This window comes from Mus caroli, chromosome 1 (assembly GCF_900094665.2).
Source record: "Mus caroli chromosome 1, CAROLI_EIJ_v1.1, whole genome shotgun sequence".
NCBI classification, from domain to species: domain Eukaryota; kingdom Metazoa; phylum Chordata; class Mammalia; order Rodentia; family Muridae; genus Mus; species Mus caroli.
The window spans coordinates 164,163,322-164,183,193 of record NC_034570.1 but is presented as its reverse complement, the minus strand read 5'-3'; the positions used below and the strand labels follow the sequence as shown (position 1 = coordinate 164,183,193).

The following is a 19,872-nucleotide window of genomic DNA, read 5'->3' as shown; positions in this document are numbered from 1 at the left end:
AAACCCTGTCTCAAAAAAAAAAAAAAAAAAAAAAAAAAAAAACCAAAATGAAGATGTTAGGCTGTAATCTACTATTACCGACTATAAGGAATCTCATCTCCAATTTTAGGTAAAATAGTATCAAAGGAGTCTTGAAAGCACAAAGAACAAGTCTTAGAATTAAGGGGCACAAAAATAAATAGAAAATGGATAAATGAAAACAAACATAAATACATAAACAAATGGATAAACAAGTACTGAAGCTCCCCAACAAAGGTTTTCCTCATGTATTACTTTTCTCACTGCTGTGACATCAGGCCTGGAAAACAATTAAAATTAAGTAAGTTTGCTTTTAATCACTGTCTAATAGTAGAAGAGTGTGAAATACCTGGTTCTACTGTCCTCTAGTCAGGAGAATGGTAAATGCTGGAACTGCCCAAGACTGAAACCTAGCCTCATTTAATGGGCCTACAATTTAACAAATTGAGGTACCTAATGGAAAAAAAGAGATCCAAACACCTACTTAACAAAGGCAAGATAGATTTCCACATCAAGAAACCAAACCAAGTACCTAACCCTCAACCCCAAAGAAACAAAATAAGTACCCCTCCAAATTAGTATTCTCATAGTACTAGTCCCAAAGAAATATCATCTGTAAATCAATGATTTCAAAAAAAAATAAGTAATGAAATTGTCAAGGAATTTGAACAGAGTATGGATAAATATCAAAATGAAGAAGGGAAAAATATACAAAAATAAATGAAATATGGAAACATATCAAGGAATGAAAATAATAATTAAGAAGCAGATAGAATCTCGGGTGAAAAGCCAAAATGAAATAATTCTAACAATAAAATACAGGAGTTCAAGCAAAGGACGTGGAGGAAGGTATTGCTGATAGATTGGAGCAGCGCAAGAGGGAATAGGTCTTGAAAACAAGGTAGGGAAACTATATTGCTCAGTACTCAGTCAAACAAAATGTTAAACAAAAAATAACAAAAAGATAGCAAACAAAACACTCACTAGTCATAAACAGAGCACGTCAAAGTGTAAGTCACTTTCAAAAAGAAAGTGCGATGGTCGCATGTGAGGTTCCCAGCATTCATACTAAGAAATCAGGACCACTTCTCATTAGTTACTGGGGATATGATGCCTTTTTGCCACTGACTGCAGTTCCATATATATGTTGTACATCATCTCATAGGCACACACACTGTACACATAAATAGAAATAATAAATCTCTAAGAAAGAAGGTAAAGATATAAGTTTAGTTTTTATGAGTCCATTATTCATTTGTATAGTTTGTATTTGAATCAGAAAGGCTAAAATGTTTAACCATTATCATTGTCTTCTGTATATAAACAAAAGAACAAATATCAAATCCATTTGCAAATATTCTAAGTAGGAGATCCATAATTATAACAAACTACTTTTTCAGGTATGTTAACTGCTTACAATTTTACATGATGTGGAAACAATAAGCAATGCCAGAGTAAAACTTCTTACATCCAGGAAATAATCTTAGGTCTTGGTACTGATGGTTGTCTCTACCAGAATATCCAAGGCTTCTGCCACTCTGTCAGCTGCCAGGGGAGTAGATATTGAGAAATAACCTCATTTAACGGCCAGGGTCCAGCTCCAATGTGTGATGTTTCTTCTTTTCTGTCGGTTCTATTTTTTTTTTAATTTTATTTTAATTAGGTATTTTCTTCATTTACATTTCCAATGCTATTTCAAGAGTCCCCCATACCCTCCCCCTCCCACTCCCCTACCCACCAACTCCCACTTCTTGGCCCTGCCATTCCCCTGTACGGAGGCATATAAAGTTTACAAGACCAATGGGCCTCTCTTTCCACTGATGGCCTACTAGGCCATCGTCTGATACATATGCAGCTAGAGACAAGAGCTCCGGGGTACTGGTTAGTTCATCATGTTGTTCCAACTATAGGGTTGCAGATCCCTTTAGCTCCTTGGATACTTTCTCTAGCTTCTCCATTGGGGGCCCTGTGATCCATCCAGTAGCTGACTATGAGCATTCACTTCTGTGTTTGCNAGGCCCCGGCATAGTCTCACAAGAGACAGCTATATCAGGATCCTTTCAGCAAAATCTTGCTAGTGTATGCAATGGTGTCAGCGTTTGGAGGCTGATTATGGGATGGATCCCTGGATATGGCAGTCTCTAGATGGTCCATCCTTTTGTCTCAGCTCCAAACTTTGTCTCTGTAACTCCTTCCATGGGTGTTTTGTTCCCAATTCTAAGAAGGGGCAAAGTGTCCATACTTTGGTCTTCGTTCTTCTTGAGTTTCATGTGTTTTGCAAATTGTATCTTATATCTTAGGTGTTCCAAGTTTCTGGGCTAATATCCATTTATCAGTGAGTACATATCATGTGAGTTCTTTTGTGATTGGGTACTTCACTCAGGATGATGCCCTCCAGTTCCATCCATTTGCCTAGGAATTTCATAAATTCATTCTTTTTAATAGCTGAGTAGTACTCCATTGTGAAAATGAGTGTTATTCAGTTTCCATGTGAATGTTGGCTTTCTATTATTTATATTGTTATTGAAGGTCAGCATTAGTCCATGGTGAGCTGATAGGATGCACAGGACAATTTCAATATTTTTGTATCTGTTGAGGCCTGTTTTGTGACCAATTATATACCATGAGGTGCTGAGAATAAGGTATATCCTTTTGTTTTAGGATAAAATGTTCTGTAGATATCTGTTAAATCCATTTGTTTCATTACTTCTGTTAGTTTCATTATGTCCCTGTTTAGTTTCTGTTTCCACGATCTGTCCATTGATGAAAGTGGTGTCTTGAAGTCTCCCAGTATTATTGTGTGAGGTGCAATGTGTGCTTTGAGCTTTACTAAAGTTTCTTTAACGAATGTGGCTGCCTTTGCATTTGAAGCACAGATATTCAGAATTGAGAGTTCCTCTTGGAAGATTTTAACCTCTGATGAGTATGAAGTGCGCCTCCTTGTCTTTTTTGATAACTTTGGGTTGGAAGTCGATTTTATTCAATATTAGAATGGCTATTCCAGCTTGTTTCTTCAGACCATTTGCTTGCAAACTGTTTTCCAGCCTTTCACTCTGAGGTAGTGTCTGTCTTTTTTCCTGAGATGGGTTTCCTGTAAGCAGCAAAATATGGGTCCTGTTTGTGTAGCCAGTCTGTTAGTCTATGTCTTTTTATTGGTGAACTGAGTCCATCCATATTAAGAGATATTACTGAAAAGTAATTATTGCTTCCTATTAGTTTTGTTGTTAGAGTTGGCATTCTGTTCTTGTGGCTGTCTTCTTCTAGGTTTGTTGAAGGATTACTTTCTTGCTTTTTCTAGGACTTGGTCTACTTCCTTGTATTTTTTTTTCTGTTATTATCCTTTGAAGTGCTGGATTTCTGGAAAGAGAATGTGTGAATTTGGTTTTGTTGTGGAATACTTTGGTTTCTCCATCTATGGTAATTGAAAATTTGGCTGGGTATAGCAGCCAGGGCTGGCATTTGTGTTCTCTTAGTGTCTGTATAACATCTGTCCAGGATCTGGCTTTCATAGTCTCTGGTGAAAAATCTGGTGTAATTGTGATAGGCCTGCCTTTATATGTTATTTGACTTTTTTCCCTTACTGCTTTTAATATTCTATCTTTATTTAGTGCATTTGTTGTTGTGATTATTATGTTTCGAGAGGAATTTCTTTTCTGGTCCAGTCTATTTGGAGTTCTGTAGGCTTCTTGTATGTTTATGGGCATCTCTTTCTTTATGTTTGAGAAGTTTTCTTGTATAATTTTGTTGAAGATATTTGCCGGTCCTTTGAGTTGAAAATCTTCATTCTCATCTACTCCTATTATCCGTAGGTTTGGTCTTCTCATTGTGTCCTGGATTTCCTGGATGTTTTGAGTTAGTATCTTTTTGCATTTTGCATTTTCTTTGATTGTTGTACCGATGTTCTCTATGAAATCTTCTGCTCCTGAGATTCTCTATTCCATCTCTTGTATTCTGTTGCTGATGCCCACATCTATGGTTCCAGATTTCTTTCCTAGGGTTTCTATCTACAGTGTTGCCTCANTTTGGGTTTTCTTTATTGTGTCTGCGTCCCTTTTTAGGTGTAGTATGGTTTTGTTCATTTCCATCACCTGTTTGTATGTGTTTTCCTCTTTTTCTTTAAGGACTTCTACCTGTTTGGTTGTGTTTTCCTGTGTTTCTTTAAGGACTTGTTACTCTTTAGCATTGTTCTCCTGTATATCTTTAAGTGAGTTATTAAAGTCCTTCTTGATGTCCTCTACCATCATCATGAGATATTCTTTTAAATCCGTTCGGGTATGTTGGGGTGCCAAGGACTGGCTGAGGTGGGAGTGCTGGGTTCTGATGATGGTGAGTGGTCTTGGTTTCCTTTAGTAAGATTCTTACGTTTGCCTTTCGCCATCTGGTAATCTTTGGAGTTGGTTGTTATAGTTGTCTCTGGTTAGAGCTTGTTCCTTTCATGATTCTGTTACCCTCTATCAGCAGACCTGGGAGACTAGCTCTCTCCTGAGTTTCAGTGGTTAGAGCACTCTCTGCAGGCAAACTCTCGTCTTGCAGGGAAGGTGCACAGATATCAAGTGTTTGGACCTGCCTCCTGGCAGAAGATGAAGGCCCGAAACAGGGCTTGTCCCAGAATATGTGTAGCTTCTCTAGTACACACTCTCACCTGAGCCTCTCTTCAGTTTTAAGTATTCATTCCTGTTGGTTCTTCTCGAGGCAGCATAGGAGGAAGAGTGTAGGTGGAGGGTAAGACTTTGTCTTACGAGATTCTACGGTAAGAATTTGTCTTACAAGAAATTTACGGTTGCTGTATAATAAAAGGTTTACTTATCTAAGCCTAAGTTACTATGCTATTTTAGCTGTCCTGCCCTCTGTGATCCTCTGAGGCCAGAATCTGCAGTCTCAGACACTTAGCACCCCATCTTAAAACAGCAGGAGACTAAGTAAAGGATTAATTGTTAGTGCCTTTTCCATATTGTCCAGATGTCTCTTATTTGTCAGGCTAGGGGGATGTTTGGAGCAATAAACTTCTATTGAACCAGGAGAAGAGAATAACCCTCTCAGAAGGAAAAACTTTTACATAAGTAAATATGCATATCCACACATAAATTCATATTCAGCTTCATTCACGCTCATTTATTCATTTTCATTCAAACCGAGTTGGGCTCACCTTGCATGCATTTTCACAATTACATACTTACATACACATCCATACTTACATATGCATATGGAGCAAAAGACCAAGCACTGGTGCAGAAAAAACTTACTCATTCTGGATGAAAAATATTCTCCAACCTTTATTACATAGAGAAAGAAAAGTCTTCTTCCTTTTTAATGCTAAATGAATTAAACCCATGTTTGTAAGAAAAAAGCTTTGTTTCTTTTAGTAAGACTAAACCTGCCTTGTCCTTACCATGGTACCTGTTCTGTCCCATGGTAAGGAGAAGCCTGCCTGCTCCTTCTGCTCTCTGTGACATCTTTTTTCCTCTTTCCTTCTGCATTCTGCACATTGCTCTCTTAATATTTTATGTTACCTATAATTTCTAAGTTACTCCACTTTGCATTCTCCTTCTAATCTAAAAAGTGTTCTATCTAAAATCTTCTCCTCAGCTCAGTTCCTCTCTCAGCTCAGTTCTTCTCATCTCCATTCCTCTCACCCCAGTCTCGCAGTTCTGACACTTCTCTTTGTCCTCAGCTCTTAAACATCACTCAGAATACATGATCACATGTTACAAAGTTCACCAAAAGTTCACACAGAAAATCAAATCATAAATTGAGTTAGAAGTCTACAGCAGGGTGGGTATGGGGGACTTTTGGGATAGCATTGGAAATGTAAATGAGGAAAATACCTAATTAAAAAAATGGAAAAAAAAAGAAGTCTACAGCAGAGAATGTTTACATGCATATCCATGAGGAGTGATTAGCTAAACACCCATCACCTGTCTCAGCTCCACAGGTTCACAGAAGGTATAAAACCATAACTAAGTTATAACTGAAGTTTGGTATAGATAAACCTAGTCAATATTTTATCTTCTGTCCTAGCACCTATAATAAATCGTTAGTTCCCTTTTTATGACCTTTGGTTAATTGTTTTACAACCTCTTGGAATGTGCTCTGAGTAGGAGAATGTCTAGTTATTATCTAAAATCAATTAACTGGTGACACTTGAGAGACTGGCAGAGAGCTCATTGCATCTTTGATTATCAGAAAAGGACCTAACAGCAGTCCCATTATAAAACAGCTTAATAATCACAGATATTATTTTAGGAATTCTTATAGGATCATCAAGAATTAAGTCATCTATTTGTCTATATAGCATCACTACAAGATAGTACATCTTCATGGATCTGCAGAGATCTGCTCCAAAGGGGTGTGCTACTACCTAGTGGTAGCTATATATGTTTCATAATAACAGGAAAAGCATATTAATAGCAGGAATCTTTCATAAAATGAGTCCCTCACAGCCTTGCTTAATGAGGGCTCACCTGTCTCAGATTATATGATAATCCAAGGCAGGCCACTTCAGGATGATCACAAGTTAATAGCTTGTCCCACTAGGGCTCCTGACATTTAACCCTATGTAGGATCTATCCTTATGTGTCCCTATGTTGTTCTGCTGAAGAAGGAAGTATTCATGCTGGCAATTTTTTTTTTCTTGCTTTCGATATGTTACAGGAGACCAAAAGTGAATATTTTTACTTTCTCTTTTAATTTCCAACATGATTATTGTAAAAGGAAATGTAGTTTTTCGATATAATGACAAGAGTTGTGAAAATGATGGAAGATGTTTCAGTATTGCCCATAACATATCACTTCCAATGGGACAGTGCATGGAGAGAAGGAGCTAATAGATGACTGTGTGAATCAGCTGACTCTCATCAACACTGAGTGATTCATCCTTGTTGATTTTCCACATTTCTTCCATTTCCTTAACATTTCATAATATCCTACAGGTCAGTCTCTGGAGATTCTAATAGCACAGAGGGTGGGTAGCTGCCCAGCTCATGTGCTATAAGGCTTATTGACACAAAATTTAAGATTAATTTTGTTACTCTTAGATGCACATTGTGCCTATGTGTTTCATTTAAAAATAAAAGGTTAAGCCTGGCAGTGGTGGCACATGCCTTTAATCTCAGCACTTGGGAAGCAGGTGGATTTCTGAGTTCGAGGCCAGACTGGAATATAGAATAAGTTCCAGGAAAGCCAGGGCTATACAGAGAAACCCTGTCTATAAATAAATAAATAAATAAATAAATAAATGGTTTACAGACACTATTGTGGATGCCAACAAGTGCTTGCTGATAGGAGCCTGATATAGTTGTCTCCTGAGAGGCTCTGCCAGTGCCTGACAAATACAAAAGTGGATACTCACAGCCATTGATTAGACTGAGCACAGTGTCCCCAAGAGAGGAGCAGAGAAAGGACCCAAGGAGCTAAAGGGGCTTGCAGCCCCATAGGAGGAACAACAATATTAACCAACCAGTACCCCCAGACCTCCCAGGAACTAAGCCACCAACCAAAGAGTACACATGGAGGGACCCATGGCTCCAACCGCATATGTAGTAGAGGATGGTCTTGTGGGACATCAATGAGAGGAGAGGCCCTTGGTCTTGTGAAGTGTTGATGCTCCAGTGTAGGGGAATGCCAATACAGGGAAGCAGGAGTGGGTGGGATAGTGAGAAGGAGGAGGGGGATGGGATATTGGGGTTTTTATAGGGGAAATGAGAAAAGGGGATAAAATTTGAAATGTAAATAAAGAAAATATCTAATAAAAATGAAAAAAGAAATGGTTTAATCCTAGTCTTTTTAATAATTATTGCAAATTGTTTAAAATAATTAAGAAATGCAAGATAATAGTCAGATAGTCAAACTCCTGGTCATATTAGAGTATAATTTAGTTAATTACAATAAAATGTTTTCAAGGTTATTCAAATAGTAAATAACTAAATTATTTTTTACCAATTCACATATGCAAAAAATAGACAGTCTTCAAAAGCATCAGAGATCCACAGACTGTGGCATTCAAAATTATTTTACTATTTAAAGCTCACTTGACTACAAAGCAGATCTGCCCCTGATAGTATCCCTATTCCACATCAAAGAAGATGTTGGGCATCAATACCTCCATGTGTTGTTTAAAGCTTATTGTAACTATAAATGTTTTGTGTGTGTGTGTGTGTGTGTGTGTGTGTGTTTCTGAGAACTAAGTGGTCAAAGGAGGGATGGACACTGACACTGGGATTCAAATTTTCTACAATATACTGTACTTTCCTCCTTCCTTCTCCTCCTCAATCTCCATTCTTGGTAACCCATGAACTGTGTCAAGAAAGAGGAAGCAGCTTCAGCAAGAAGTTAATATCTAACCGAGTATATCTGTACATAACCAAGTTATCAAGGTTGGTAGCAATAGTGCTTACAGTATAGAGAGATAATAGACTACACACCAAAGAAATTCTGATTTAATTATTATCACCTAGCATCTCCCCATATCCTAATCAGGAGATCTAAAGACCAGGGCTTGCAGCAAATTAGTAACTTGAAGCAGTTCCTCACAGATAAAGTAAAAGTAAAGACTTCCAGTAGCAAAGCCAAGAATGCAAATACAAGGCAAATCTGAAGCAAGCACTCCCTTGGGAAAAGCCAGGAAAGTCTGCATGAATGTCCCCACAGGTTCTTGCCGGGGGTATGCCAGGGCCAAGAAGTGGGAGTGGGTGGGTAGAGGAGTGGGTGCGGGGAGGGTATGGGGGACTTTTGGGACAGCATTGGAAATGTAAAGGAAGGAAGAAAATACCTAATAAAAAATGACAAACATGTCAAGAATAAAAATAAGTAAACAATCCTATTTTTAAAATCCTAAAAACATACAATATCTTGGAATGAAAGTAACCAAAGAAGGAAAAGGTTGGCACAATGAAAACTTTAAAACAATGAAAGAACTTGAAGAAGTTAAAAGAAGACAAGAGGCTTCCCAATGTCCTGGGTTTCCAAGAGCTGCCAAACACCAGACTTGGAGAAGCAAACCTCGATGATTTCTACCCAGGTAAATCTGTGGACCCTGCCAGATGAGTGATGGTGTCCCTGGAATCACACTGTTTGTATATTGACTTTAAAGCTTCCTATCAAGCATCCAGTAGTAGTTGGTGTCCTTTTCCCCCATGTCTCACTATAACAATAGTACAGACACCATCCACAATCCTATGGAGGAAAAAACAGTCAAACACTGCTTTAAGCTCTGAAGCTACCAGATGTTCAGCTCTTTTCCTTGAGTTTCCAAGGCTTCATCTGCTGGCACTACATAGCCCACAATCTGCTGTCTTTTCCAAAATGTCTCAGGGGTTATTTTCTTAATCACTTAAAGAGGACGGTGAAGCTATAGTACAGAGGGCAGTTACTGCCCAATTACTTTTTTTTTTAAGCTGAGGTTGCTGTTGTATGTTTCTTATAACACTATGCTCTGGGAAAATATGACCTAGGAACCACTAATGAATGAATGGATGCTTTGGAAAGTGCTTAAACCAAAAGTGATTCATCACAGATATTTCCCTATTCAGGAAATGTTCAAGCAAGTACTGTTGTGGTCTGCAGTTCACAGCACAAAGCACTCAGAAACGGATCTCAGTTAAACAGGGCTGGTTTATTGAACACATACCCCAAGACTGATTAAACAGGGGCTCAGCTCAGATACAAGAGCTATTTTCCAGGGTCAGTTTATATAGGCAGAAAATCATAATGAGCTCATAAGTGGGTGAGGGGAGGGCTGTAGGTTGATCAATGTTTTTCCAAGTTTTTTTTTTTTCAAGCTGTCCTCTATCTTTCTTTGCTCTGAATGAAGGCTACGGATTGGGAATCTGATGATGATGACGACTATTTAAGCCTCAGAATATGGTCAACTTGACCTTTCTTTCAGTCAAACTTTTTTTTAAAAATGTTTTTATCTTCTTTTTTTTTCTTTTTATTAGATGTTTTCTTTATTTACATTTCAGGTGTTATCCCCTTTCCTGGTTTCCCCTCTGAAGACTCCCTATCCCCTCCTCCCTCCCCCTGCTCACCAACCAACCCACACTGGCTTCCTGGCCCTGGCATTCCCCTATACTGGTTGTGCCTACAGTCAAGCTGCTTTTGTGTCAAACAAGCTGGCAGGCATGAAACAAAAGTATTACAGCTAAGCTAGCAGGCTTCATCAAATCCAAGGAACAACAGACTCTCAGGCACTCCCCTCTAACCACTTTCATACTGAACAAACAAAGAAGGGTGGGGTGGCTGAGTGACTTGCTTGTATCTCCTTGTGATTCATCTTCTTTCAGATGAGTGATTCCTAGTGACCCGCCTGTAAGTTTACTGGACATCAAACACTCAGCATTTCAATTTTTCTCTCTCCTGTGTGTGTGTGTGTGTGTGTGTGTGTGTGTGTGTGTATGCGTCTTTCTGGAAATTACATTAATAACAGGAAATAAAGTGCTCTATTTTAAGAGCCTGGGAAATCCAAAGCTATGAACAATGCTGGGAGGAGCCCAATTTCATCTTAAGTCTCCCCAGGAAGACAGCACACTGTAAGGCATCCAGCCCTGCTCAAGCTAGGAACTTACTTTAACCAGTTCTCTTGTCCCCCCCTGTTATTTTGTAAATACTACATTTTCTCAGCATTTAATGAGATTGCAATGCATTCTGGTGTACTTTTTTGAGTCATTTCTCTTTCTACTCAAAACAGAGAAACCCCATTTCCTGACTTGCTGAAGATTTATAATCTGAACATTGCTGAGAAATTTCCATGGAGGTAAGTCTCTCCCCTTTTATATAAAGAAGAGATAGCTTCATGAAACCCACAAGAACATAGGGGATCTGTGTGGTTCTTCCCAGTGGCTGGTGGGGAGAGCACAGATGGTTCAGCTGCCAGCAGGGCAGTGAACCTGCTGCAACAGGTTCTGATACCACATTCAGGAAGATGACAGCATCTTTCTTTCTCCATCCCTCGAGCTTGAGGTAAGAAAACATGAGCTTTGATTAGTACAGATTATAAAATTATCTTCCTAAGTATAAATGTCAATAAATGGAAAACAAGAAGGCTTCAACAGCCTGGGCTGGGCGGTGCACGGGAATCTGGTGGCTGGACTGAGTAAAAGACAGGTTAGTGATATAAAAAATTATTGTGATATAATATTCAGTAAAAAAATGCATTTGAACAAGGAGCTTCATCATCTGGTCTTATCTTAATATTAGACAGCATGAGAACTAGTGAACATGTGCAGTAAAACTTTCCTAAGAATCACAAATACAGTTATTCAAATACTTGCTGTTTCAATATGCATATGTAACGCTTTCTTTCTCTCCCCTTCAAAAAAGGGACTCAGAGTAGTATTTAGTCACTGAGAGAAACTTTTTGTCATCATGAAAGTTATTCTTTGTGATAGGCTAAATTTTATTTATTTTAGTTTTTATTTTGTTGTCATAAAATATAGGGACTATGAATGTCAGTAAAATACAATCATTTCTGTTGTCCACTTGGTCTACTTTTAGGATATTTTAAAGGCTTTCTGTATCCTCTGGCATAGGACTCCGTGTGTACTCAAACTTCGTAATTTAAATGTCAATTTGAAATTTGTACCTGAATTAGACCAATCTTGCTAAGTTTATCAGTTATACTGCTCAAACTTTCCAGATTTTTCCAGATGTTTTTATCCTACTAACTCAGTAATGACTACACTGTCATATTAACTGTAAACCTGTGGGTTCTCCTTTTTATCTTTTTAAAAAATTTACAGATTTGTGTGCTCTCACAGATATTAAATGTATGTAATGTATATGTATGTGCATGGATACGTGTACTTGTGTGAAGATATATTCCATGTTTCGATAGAGCTGTGAAATAATGACAAAGAACATGCACTATTATTAACTGATAAATCCATAGTTAAAACTACCTTCTTCTAAGATGGGAGGGTTTATCTTTCTGTGGTATTTAATAATAGTTTGGCCTTCGGTTCTATTAAAGCTCCACTAATGTAGATAAATAGGATGTTCTTTAGTTTCTCGAGAATTTAATTTTAGATTTCCCCACTGTTGGGGAATCTTTTATGAACAACCTATAGGTAAATTTCTTAAATAACAATTGGCAGACCTTGTCATTGGACTGGTTAGGGCCCCCAGGGTAGAGTGACAATCAGCAGAGTTTTGTTTTGCTTCTGCTACTGTTACTTCACCCAGGATGTTCTTTATGTTCTCTTCCCTCTGTCCCTCAACCTTGGTGATGTACTTCCTTTTTCCCTTTTCGTTTTCTGATCAAGTTTTCATTTTAAAGCATAGGTGCACCTACTCAAGTTTGAAATTTTCATTATAGAAGAACCATATTTTCTTTGATAAGTGCACTTTGCTTATATTCACCCTCTACCCACTTCTATAATCCCTTCCAGGGACATATTGCCTCCCCTACCCACCCAACTTGGTATTTCCTTTTATTTTTGAAACCTGTCAAGGACAGTTTCTGTTCAACCAACCAGGGTCCATGCACACCTTTAATAAGAATGGTTCTTCCTTTCTCAGTAGCTATCAAGTGTCAAAACTTCCTTACGGGTTATGGGACTTAGTGTCCAATGCCCGCTCTCCTCCTCACTTCCTTCTGTGATTTTTGTCTGACATAAAGGTGCACAAGGCTCATGATGCGTCACAACTGCTTTGAGTGCAGACGTGCTACTTCACAGCGGAGTTTGGCAAACACTGTGACCCTGTAGTCATCTGCCACCCCTGACTGCTAGAATTTTTCTTCCCCCTCTTTATAAAGTATTTCTGAGCAGAACGGTAAGATTGCTGATTGTGTTTCTCTGCATAGTGTGCACAACAAAGTATGCATAGTTAGAATGTAGCTTCTGGGTCAGTATAAGCTGATTTTCCTGTAATCTATGACTCAAGGATGTTGCGTCTATATCAAGTTATGGAAGATTTTGGGATATATATATATATATATATATATCCCAATACTATACACACACACACACATATATATGTATATATATATATATATATGTATATGTATATATATATAATGTAACCTATATAGATAAAGTTATAAATTTAATTTCTATTGCTTACATATCATTTTTGTGGGAAATAGTTGTGGTCCTATTCTTGATACATTCTCAGAAGGATAGTGATTAATACCTAACTCTTAACTCTTGGAAAAAAGTTTCTATTCTCTCTGGCAGTTTCTACATGTATTTTTCCTCCAAGGGAATGGGAGATTTTGATTCCTTTGTTGATTTTCTGGCATTGGGGGGAAAGTCTGACCTTTTATGCCCTTTATTACTTCCTTATTTGTTCTATAAATTTGAACTGTCGTTTTTTTAAAGAAGCTGTCTCCTAAGTTCTTGGAATATAGTTATATCTTTTGTAGAACAGTTCAGTAAGCCAGGGTCATTAACTTTAGTGAATTCCTAATGCTTGCTCAGGATGACTGTAGAGGCAGCCAGAGAGAGCCAGGAGAAACAGTTCTTTGTTTTAAGAAAAAGTTCCAGGCTCATCATAAATTCAGCTGTAACCATGACTAACAAAGTGACACTAAAAATTACCATACTGCCAAAGCCAGGAGGAACTGAAGCATAGGAGCTCCCTAGGATTGGAGCAGAAGTCCACAGTAGGTCCAGTAAATCCAAAGGTCCTTGTCAATGGGACAGAATCTGTCCAGGCCTTGCCATAGGAAGCTCTAGTCACAAAACAAAACCATTGCACCATTCCCAGGGGTTGCAGCATGGCTTCTGTTGTGTGTGTGTCTGTATACATACATATATGTGTGTATACATATATACACATATATGCATATCTGTATATATACATTAATGTGTATATAAATATATAAGGAGTCTTCTACAGTAGTAGATTTTGGTATGAATTTTTTGAAATGTAATTAGTGTTAGTTACCCCTCCCTCCATTCCTTCCACTCCCCTGCTCTTCCATTCTCCACCTGACTTAACTCTTAGATTTTCAAAGTTTATGAAAGTAGCCAGAGAAAGAAATGTGAGAATGGCTTTCCAAGCAATGAAAAAGAAATCAGCTACATCATAAATATTGATAGTGGAAGGAATGCTATATATTTTGAAACATATGATCTCAGGAATAAAAATAAACATAAACAGATTATTGAAGGGCTTCCAATATATTTTAGGATGAAGGGATATTTTTAATAAATTAAGAAATTATTAAACATTTTGAGAGGATTTAAATATAGTAGGTAGAAAATAGTGACTATATACAAGTAAGACTCACTAAGGCAAAGCTTGAAAGTATAAAATCAAGAATCTATTGAAGCTGAGAGGTGGTGAAGCATGCCTTTAATCCCAGCACTTGGGAGGCAGAGGCAGGCAGATTTCTGAGTTCAAGGCCAGCCTAGTCTACAGAGTGAGTTCCAGGACAGCCAGGGCTACATAGAGAAACCCTGTCTTGAAAAAAAAAGAAAGAAAGAAAGAAAGAAACTTTGACATAATTCCATCAAGTGAACTCTACAGCGAGACTCTGAAAAGTATGTAGATGGTTGGGAAATTGATAGTTCTATGAGCAGAAAGGATCCATCAAAAACAATCCAACTCCAGGGGAGACAGAATTCTAAAGAGAGGTGTTTGGGGCAAAGCCTAATAGACAAGGGTCAGTGCCTTAGCATAGCATAGGCCATGAGACTTCAGCCATTGTTCATTCAGGTGCTTCAACACCAATAAAGAATGAGAAAAGTATTTTAGCACTTATAACCCGTACTTTAAACACTACAATTTCTGATTCAACCCTTTCCCCTACCACAACTGCCAGTGACCTAAATCGCTTAATATTTAAGGGGAGATTTTTCCTAGACTTGTTTATTAATACAGAAGTTCTACATATATTTTGTACAGTGGTGCACCTTGTCTTTAACTCTATTTATCACACACAATTATACACTACATTATTAATGGTTGCTCACTCACATGAGAATATCCTATCTTGAAAATGTCTGAATATGTTTGTAATCCTGTGTCTTTAATTTTTATTTTCTTTAGGTTTTTTTCTTTGATTTTTTTTTTAGGTTCATCTATAATTTGAGAGACGATGGCTGAATACAAGAATATTGTTCTTCTAGAAGGATTAGAGAACATGGGGGACTATCAGTTTAGGACAGTCAAATCCTTACTAAGAAAAGAACTAAAACTTACTAAAAAAATGCAAGAAGATTATGACAGGATTCAGCTGGCTGACTGGATGGAGGACAAGTTCCCCAAAGAAGCTGGACTAGACAAACTGATAAAAGTGTGTGAGCACATAAAAGATCTTAAAGACCTTGCTAAAAAACTTAAAACAGAGAAGGCAAAAGGTAACAGGGGGCACCCTGCGTGAGCACTCACCCTTTCTCCACACTTCCCAAACTTGCTAGCTCCCTGCGTGATCACAGCTGGTATGTCCCATTTCCATTGTGTACCTTGAGAACTATAGGGATTGAAACATTTGGAATATCTACAAATTTGGTATAAAAATTTGCTGATTTTAAGAAATCCTTTCTTACAAATAAATTTGACATATTTCAGAATAGACATCCTTTGTATTGGAGGTAAATAAAATAAGAAGCAGTTTTGAGATAGATTAGAACATGGTAGAAAAACTAGAAAATAAGGTAAAATTTGAACAAAGTCATTTAAATAAAATAAATGTAATACTCAGTTAACAATCTTACACTTTCACTAATATCTTTTCTGATAAGAAATATGATCTAATATTTACGTGGAAGCCTGCATCTTAGAGATGTTAGGTTAGATCTTAGTTAAGAAGTTTCTCACTAGAAAGTCACTGGGTTTAAAATATAAAAAATATACTGGTATATAACTCTGGACCATAGCAGTTAGCATAAGGATGATCAGGCACGGAGACCCGCATTTTGAGAACACCCAAGTTACACAGAAAAATGTATACCCAACATATAAGAAATCCAAATCCAATGTCACCACTTTGATACATCAAATATCAAGTCATAATTTCTTTCTCTTTGTATATGGTTTTGAATGATTTTCCTCAGAAGGTTACCTACTGTTATTATCATAAAAATTTCTGGTTCTTAAAACCAGTCTGTGGTATAAGAGGGTTCAGTTGATATAAAAAGAAGTTTCCAGGATGGAGAGACTATGTCTGCTATATCTGGGAAGAGCAAAGACTCCCCTCAGGCAAACTGCATGCCTGACTTGGTACTCTGAGCTGCCTTATGGCCAGGAAGAGGCCATGCAGTAGAAGAAAATAAACACACAGACATATGAAGAGACCAAATAATTCTTGAAATACTTGCTTTCTATAAAATCATTAATGAACATGGAATGGAATATCAATTTCCTTTTATTTTAGGAAAAGAAAGAAAATAAGTAATTCCGAATGAGCTACAGCTATCACCCACATTTCCCTGGGTTTGGTGTGTTTTCTTTACCCCTGCAGTTCAAAAGAAAAAGAAAGGAAAATGCAAAACGGCCATGAAAAAAAAAAGGCAAAATGAACTCAGTTCCTCTGAATCTCTTTTCATCAATAAAGAATCAAACAAGAGTGTGCCGTCTTCAAAGGTAAAGTGGCTACTCTCCCACCAATAGTTTTCTACTCATGTTCTTCTCCTTGTTAATTCTTTAAGAAGATTTAATACTCTATCTAGTCTGAGACCCTAGTGAGAACAGGTTTCAAGTCAATATATATATAGTAACCTGTCACTCATTTGGTTTCAGATTTACTATGTGGTATAATTTGTGCAGTATAAGCCTCAGTGATTCAGACATCAAATCATTACACGGCTTTTCAAAGACAATTACTGTAAAGTGTCTGTTTGGGAAGTGGTTTCTAAAATGACAAAACCCAAATATGGAATTTGTCATTCTACACCTGATGCTGTTCTGCTCCCATGGGGATAAGTTGAGTGACATTAATGCATTGTTTCTACTACTCTATAAGGCAATTCTCTATCTCTTGATTAGGGTTTCTATTGCTGTGAAGAAACACCATGACTAGGTCCACACTTATAAAAGAACACATTTCATTGGGACTGGCTTACATTCAGAGGTTTAGTCCATTACTATCATGGTGGGGAGCATGGCAGAGTGCAGGCATAATGCTGGAGAGGAGATGAGAGTTCTATATATCCACAAGCAGCAAGAAGAACAAGTACACTGGGCTTGGCTTGAACGTGTGAAACCTTTAATCTAACCCCCAGTGACCCACTTCATAAAAGCACAACAATCCAACCAGGCCACACTTCCTAAGAGTGCCACTCTGTGGTGGGCAACCATTCAAATCTATGAGTTTGTAGGAGCCATTAAAAAATCAGATTTACTAATTTTATCTATGAGTACACCATTGCTGTCTTCAGAAGAGGGCATTAGATTCCATTACAGATGGCTGTGAGCCACCATGTGGTTGCTGGGACTTGAACTCAGGTCCTCTGGAAGAGCAGTCAGTGCTCTTAACCCATAGGAGGCATTCTTATTCAAAAGCAAAGATTTTTATGATCTTGAAATTATTGTGCTTCATTTAATTTTAAAGACATTCCCAAGGGCTGAAGATAAAACTATAGAAAAACTCAACTTACTATGTACAAGGTTCAGGGTTCAATTTCCAACACATGAGAGAATCTAGAGAGAAACACAATGTTGCTTTTTCAGAAAAAGAGAAAACAGATCACAAAAACTGAAGGTGGAAAGAAAAAGAAGCTCACTCAGGAGCAGGCTCAGCTTCCAGAAACTTCAGGAGCCAACATAAAAAAAGATGAAGATTGTCTCCAGAATCCTCATAAGTCTCCAACACCACCACCCAGTAGTTCCTCAAACAAGGTATCACTTTCCTATTCCCAATGATTGCCCCTTCCCAAAGCACATCACTGGGCTCCCCACAATCTTGGATAACCTTCTCACTAATCCCCTACTGCAAAGACTTTCCTCATTTTATTAAATAACACATTAAGNTATCTTATCATGTAACACNGNCTCNGTTGGTACTGAAAAGGTAAGTATTTATGAAAAGATTTCTGGTGTTGTTAACCAACTCTCTGCTTTGGGTTCAGAATAAAGTATAGGGGACACCAGAGTGTTTCAACCTGCCATTGCCTAGTTTCTTCTCAGCCTGTTTCCCTTTGCTGGTGACCCATCTTCTGAGGCTATGNTCCTCATTCTGCNTTCTACTCAGGANNTATTTTGACATGTGATATTTCCCTGTTTGGGAAATCTTGATCACTGTCCACTACTGACCAAATGTTCTAGAACTNTAATAGTCACTTTTGCTGAGATTCAGCCTCAAGCCTGTTCCAGGTATATCCCAAACTCTCCCTGCCATTCATNATTAAAGGNAACAGCTCCCTCTTAACCACACGAAGAATTCTTAATATAATTACAATGATTATAACAGTGACAGTACTTCCCTTAANAATGTACTATTTCATGTTATCATCATTTATCAGGTGTGTATTTTGAGACTCTTGCTGCAATTTATACAAACCTCATTTTGATACATGTTACAATTGTATTAACAATCTATGTGATCAATGATCAATTCTTTTATATGATAGAGTCCTATGATTTACCATGGAATAAAGTCCTTGGGCANATCTAATTATCTGTGCTCATAAATAGTGACAGAAATACAATTGGAGATGTATACTGTGGGAAGCCAATAAATGCCATTACAAGATGGCACTGGTTTCAATAAGCTGACGCCCATGAATATGGGTAAACAACCATGAATATGGGTAAACAACCAATGTGCGTATGTGCAATAGAGTTTTTTGCCGAGTCTCTGCCTGGCCCAAGGCATGTAAATGAAGTACTGAAAACATAACCAATCAGGTATAGACACGCCACTCCTAGGCCTATATAAGCAGCACCAGTGCTGGGACTCGGGGTCTTTCGTTTCACTATTAAGCTCTCCCAATAAATGTGTACAGAAGAATCCTGTTGTGGCGTCCTTCTTGCTGGCAAGTCGGGCGTCTACAAGTGGTGCTGAAACCTGGGAACAAGACATCTTAAGGCACAAACAAAGACCTCCAAGAAAGGGAGGATTCAAAACTACATTTCGTGAGAGAATTAAGGTAAGTCTCTAAGAGGTATGCTTTCTTTCAAAATAGTTCCTGTAATTGTTGCTGGGGTTGTGTTGCTTGTTTTCTTCCTTGTCCTGATATTGTGTTATTGTCTTAATTTTCATCACCCTAGACAACGAGTGTATCTGCTGAAAATAATTTCACGTAGATAACGCTTTAGTCCAAGACGATCATGGGTACTGGCCAGTCTATGCCATTAGTAGGGCCGGTACAAACCTTGCTCAAAGAACGAGGTTTAAAGATTTCTGAAAGTACAGTGAGAGGGTTCTTAAAAGATATAGACAGACTTGCTCCTTGGTTTAACCCCCACTAGGTCGCTAAAGCTACCTAGTTAAAAAAAGTTAGAGAGAAATATAAAGAGAGAAAAAAACTGAAGGGAAAGTGAAAGCAAAAACAAAACCGTTATGGAAGTTGATTAAGGCTTGTATCCAGGACAAAAAATATGAACCAGCTGTTAAGGAAGGGCAACGACTTACAAAAACACCAATAAAACATGTCAAAAACAAAAATAAAAAATAAAAAAAGAAGTAGCACACAAAAAAATAAGTAAAGGAAGAAATATAAAAAGAGAAAAGGAAAAAAATACAAAATATAGAGATTCAAAAGATAATATAAAGAATAAAGATCAAAAAATTAAGTCAAACCTTAGTGGTACATCTACCAACCTTTGTCCCTGTGCCTGTTGAGGCAAATCCAAAAAAGTTCCCAATCATGAGTCTTGTTCGACAAAAGAGAGATTTTAAAATCACAGCTGCCATTGTTACTACCATTGTGGTGTCCACAACATCAGTGGTTACCGCAAAAATTGCTATGG

The 19,872-nt window shown here is 37.7% G+C and overlaps 1 protein-coding gene across 1 annotated transcript in view; it reads left to right on the top strand.

Annotated features, from left to right (window-relative positions):
- The first annotated feature begins 10,569 nt into the window (after positions 1-10,569).
- LOC110289406 overlaps positions 10,570-19,872 on the top strand; it is a 50,774-nt gene continuing 41,471 nt past the window's right edge. Inside the window, exons 1-6 of the mRNA XM_029475739.1 lie at positions 10,570-10,768; positions 12,632-12,786; positions 15,010-15,320; positions 16,424-16,545; positions 17,632-17,799; positions 18,906-19,049. Of these exons, the coding sequence (XP_029331599.1) occupies positions 15,059-15,320; positions 16,424-16,545; positions 17,632-17,799; positions 18,906-19,049 (696 nt within the window). The 5' untranslated portion in view covers positions 10,570-10,768; positions 12,632-12,786; positions 15,010-15,058. The remainder of the gene's footprint in view (positions 10,769-12,631; positions 12,787-15,009; positions 15,321-16,423; positions 16,546-17,631; positions 17,800-18,905; positions 19,050-19,872) is intronic.